At 41.0% G+C, this 5000-nt stretch overlaps 1 protein-coding gene across 2 annotated transcripts in view; it reads right to left on the reverse strand.

Moving 5' to 3' along the window:
• adcy7 (adenylate cyclase 7) overlaps window positions 1–5000 on the reverse strand; it is a 65419-nt gene that overhangs the window by 22001 nt on the left and 38418 nt on the right. For both annotated transcript variants that reach the window (XM_060859600.1, XM_060859599.1), the window contains exon 6: window positions 2330–2487. In XM_060859600.1, the coding sequence (XP_060715583.1) occupies window positions 2330–2487 (158 nt within the window). The remainder of the gene's footprint in view (window positions 1–2329; window positions 2488–5000) is intronic.

The raw sequence follows: 5000 nt of genomic DNA on the forward strand, positions 1-5000 counted from the left end.
CTGTCTATCAATCATAGTTTAAGACAGATTTAAATGAATAACTCCATTTATTTAAACTATTCTCATTTAAAGGTTTTGAAGTGGAGCACAGTTTGACGGCCAATCGCTGAGGTGGGAGTTGCAAATGCAATACGGGTTTCTGGACTAATATCTTTGACAGGTTCCCAGATTAACGCAGGAGCAAACTTGAATCGATTCCAGCTCTTCTAACAGATCCCAAGAGACTGTGATAAAAAGCAATCCTTTTATATGATCTTTATGTAATCCTTCACTCAGTAATCTGTGCTCTTGTCTGCTTGTGAACGCTGTGCCAAGTCACAGTATTTGGCTTGGAGTCTGGTGGAAGGAAAATCTTTCCTCATGAATCTTTATTTAAAATTCTTTCAATCATTTTTTTATCCGTCTTTAAATCTTCAGAGCAGCCTGCTAATTGACTTCCAGGTTAGCGCTCGATGACGACTGTTCGTGACCTTCTACTAGACGCGAGTCGGAGGATACAGAGACTAATTCAACGTATGATTCAATATTTGGCAATGCAGAGAAGTTTTGTGTGTATGAAATGATTCAAGGCTGCATGATGTGATTCAAAACCTTTCTGAAGTGACAGGATGAATGAGCAAAGTTACGCAATCAAATTTAATACTGAAGGTCAGCACTGTGTGTACTGAGTGTGTATTAAGATGTGTGTGTGTGTGTGTGTGTTTGAGAGACAGTTGAAAAGAAGCTCTGAAAATTTAAGCTGTCTGAAATTGCTAGAATAACTTTCCTGAACAAACTGTGGACTAAAATCAACGACTAAAAAGCAAAAATATAAAAATATAAAGCTATAATATAATTTTTCTAGTAGAATAAAATCCCAAATTTAGTTTTTCCAATGCGTAGAAACGTCCGACTTTCACTGTTCGCAGCTTCAATTTTTAAAACTAGAAACTACACTAAAATGTTTAGTTTTAAATTTTTCAGTAGCTCGAAAGAACAGCTGAATTATTTACTGCTATACACAATATATTTATTTATTTATCACAGTACAAGAACATTTTTAATACATAAAATGGAAAAGCGTGCTCTATAATTTTGATAATATTTAATAGAATGGGATTTACAGTATAAAAGATCACCGATTGATTTTTTTAAAAAATGTTTAAAAAAATGTTTGAATAGGGAACAAACTTTTTAAAGATTTGGGAAGAAAATAAAGATGTTTTCCCCCACCTTTTAAGAGAGTTTATACATTGTATGTGTACACAAGCACATATACACACACACACGCACACGCACAAACACACACATGCACACACACAAACACACGCAAGAACACACACACGAACACACACACACGCATACAACATGTCATCACTTAATAATTGAACAGATCACTCTCACAGTTCAGTGAGTTTAAAATGAAAATATTGGTCCTCTAAACAAATCCTGCACTGTTGAAGTACACACCCAGGTGCTGTGTGATGAGGTGTGTGTGTGTGTGTGTGTATGACGGTTTGAGCCTCAGAGGTATAGCAGTGAATAATGAGTACTTTATTCTATAAAACGTATGTCCACGTATGTTTCATGTCCATGTAAGTTTCACAAAAAGGATTATAAATGGCTTTGAATGAAATCTACTGTCAGAACGCCGATCGTCACTATGGGACATTTTCAGAGATCGATGTGTAAACGTGTACTGAAGCAGTTCTGGTTGCCTAATAGCTTACTAACACACTCCATGTTGGTTTTTCCTTTAATTTATTACCCATCTGAGTTTTACTCTGTACCATTTGTAAGTTTGTGCGCAAACAGACAATCGGTTAGTACAAAAGCAAAAATATTTAAAAAAAAATAAGATTTTCTTTTAGCTTTAAATTTCACTCAGTCACTCTCACTCATCTTCTACCTCTTATCCGAACTACCTCGGGTCACGGGGAGCCTGTGCCTATCTCAGGCGTCATCGGGCATCAAGGCAGGATACACCCTGGATAGAGTGCCAACCCATCACAGGGCACACACACACACACTTTCATTCACTCACGCAATCACACACTAGGGACAATTTTCCAGAGATGCCAATCAACCTACCATGCATGTCTTTGGACCGGGGGAGGAAACCGGAGTACCCGGAGGAAACCCCCTGAGGCACGGGAAGAACATGCAAACTCCACACACACAAGGCGGAGGCAGGAATCGAACCCCCAACCCTGGAGGTGTGAGGCAAACGTGCTAACCACTAAGACACCGTGCCCCCCGCTTTAAATTTCAGATATAAATAAAACACACACGAATCAGCTGTGTTGCATGGCGCTGCAGAAGAGATTTATGCATGTACATGGATTTTTACCTGACGTTCTCATGCCTTTTGACGTACAGACTGTGGAAGTTATTGTCCTTGACTAGCCGCTGCTGTGCCGCCTTATCTTTGCATTTACAGCGCTCCATTATTGCCAGCTTCATCTCCATGGAAATATACACAGGCAATACTGACTGCAACAGGTTCTCCTAAAACACACACACACACACACACACGTTATACATGGTGGTAAATGACTGTCAATGAATACAAATACATTAACATGCAAAATGTCCTTTATTTAAAATTCCTTCCGCAGCATGAGAACTGAAATCATCGACGTTATCGTCAGTGTTATAAAGTTACTGCTGTGCAAAATCCTTAACTCTTAGAGGATCTAAAGTGTTTTCTTTACGTAGCCATGCTGTTTAGATCGTTCATTCGATAACCGTGCAATTAAAGGAAAAGTCACGCGAGCTGTATCGAGCAAGCGGGCACTTTCCGCTAATCTCTTACAGCTCACTGAGCTAATCTGATCTACATCTACAGCTAGCGAGACGTGTTCATCTTTCACGGGCTACGTGACTGTATGCAGAGTTGGTGAATATCTTGTGTCTTCATTCGATTATGTAATAAAATGTTTGCACGTCTCGAGAGCGATAGAACATGCATCACAATCAGATAACAAGGTAACACGAAGGACGAGTGACTTTAGAGCATCTGTACAGCGTGATGTTTGAATCGAATGTGACGAGATACAGCACTGGATCATGGATTTCTTTACAGATCTTCAAGTTGTTTTTTTTTCTCATGTGCTCATTTTTCTCTCTCCTCTCTCTCTCTCTCTCTCTCATGTGCTCTCTCTACTCTCCCCTCTCATGTGCTCTCTCTCCTCTCCCCGCTCTCTCTCTCTCTCTCTCTCTCTCTCTCCCTCTCTCATGTGCTCTCTCTCTCTCTCATGTGCTCTCTCTCTCTCTCTCATGTGCTCTCTCTCTCTCTCTCTCTCTCTCTCTCATGTGCTCTCTCTCCCTCTCTTATGTGCTCTCTCTCTCATGTGCTCTCTCTCTCTATATATATATATATGTGCTCTCTCTCTATGTGCTCTGTCTCTCTCTATGTGCTCTGTCTCTCTCTCTCTCTCTCATGTGCTCTCTCTCTCTCTCTCTCTCTCTATGTGCTCTCTCTCTCTCATGTGCTCTCTCTCTTTCATGTGCTCTCTCTCTCTCTATATATATATATATATATATGTGCTCTCTGTCTCTCTATGTGCACTGTCTCTCTCTATGTGCTCTGTCTCTCTCTCTCTCTCTCTCTCTCATGTGCTCTCTCTCTCTCATGTGCTCTCTCTCTCTCATGTGCTCTCTCTCTCTCATGTGCTCTCTCTCTCATGTGCTCTCTCTCCTCTCCCCTCTCTCTCATGTGCTCTCTCTCTCATGTGCTCTCTCTCTCATGTGCTCTCTCTCTCATGTGCTCTCTCTCTCTCATGTGCTCTCTCTCTCTCATGTGCTCTCTCTCTCTCATGTGCTCTCTCTCTCATGTGCTCTCTCTCCTCTCCCCTCTCTCTCATGTGCTCTCTCTCTCTCATGTGCTCTCTCTCTCATGTGCTCTCTCTCTCATGTGCTCTCTCTCTCATGTGCTCTCTCTCCTCTCTCCTCTCCCCTCTCTCTCATGTGCTCTCTCTAAAAAAATAAAAAATAAATAAAGAATAAATGAATAAACATATTGAGAAATAACACAATTATGCTGTTTAAACACGAAGAAAAAAATTATTCAAGCTTTTTTCTTTTTTTTTAAAATCCATTAATTGTTGACTTTCATACAGATTATTTTTTAGGAATTAATTATTTTTGGGAAATGACTGCTTAAATTCACATATACGGTCTTTTGCCTTAAGGTAACTCTGTTATTCTCTTCCTTTATAAAACAGCCTTAAATGTGCATTAGCTAAGATTAGAAGCTGACCAATTTTTTTTTTCTTCAGGATTAAAAGCACAGCCTCCAGGATCTGCAGTAACATGTAGTGTGTCTATACGATGACCGAACATTATTTACTTCGCCACATAATACATTTGCCTTGAGCTCCTGGCTTAAACCACTCGCTCACTCACTCATTTTCTACCGCTTATCCGATTACCTCGGGTCACGGGGTGTCATCTCAGGCGTCATCGGGCATCAAGGCAGGATACACCCTGGACGGTGTGCCAACCCATCGCAGGGCACACACACACACTCTCATTCACTCACACACTACGGACAATTTTCCAGAGATGCCAATCAACCTACCATGCATGTCTTTGGACCGGGGGAGGAAACCGGAGTACCCGGAGGAAACCCCCGAGGCACGGAGAGAACATGCAAACTCCACACACACACGAGGTGGAGGCGGGAATCGCACCCCCAACCCTGGAGGTGTGAGGCGAACGTGCTAACCACTATGGCTTAAACCAATAAATATATATTTAAATCGTTCTACATTTGTTGCAGGTTTTTGTAATAAAAAAAAAATTCACTACAAACCCAAATCTGTAAAAATCCTGTATCACGATCCTTCTTTTTTTTTATCCTGCATTCTTTCTCTTTCTCTCTGCGCATCTCTATTTCTTTCTTTAAAGCAGAGTTAGGGATGTGAACGTAACCGTGAACTAACAGATCTTATCCTGAGGAGAACAGAGGCTGGCCTATCCTCACTCCTCTGCACATTTTCCCCCACACAGTATACACT

The sequence above is a fragment of the Tachysurus vachellii genome, chromosome 23, assembly GCF_030014155.1.
Source record: "Tachysurus vachellii isolate PV-2020 chromosome 23, HZAU_Pvac_v1, whole genome shotgun sequence".
Lineage (NCBI taxonomy): Eukaryota > Metazoa > Chordata > Actinopteri > Siluriformes > Bagridae > Tachysurus > Tachysurus vachellii.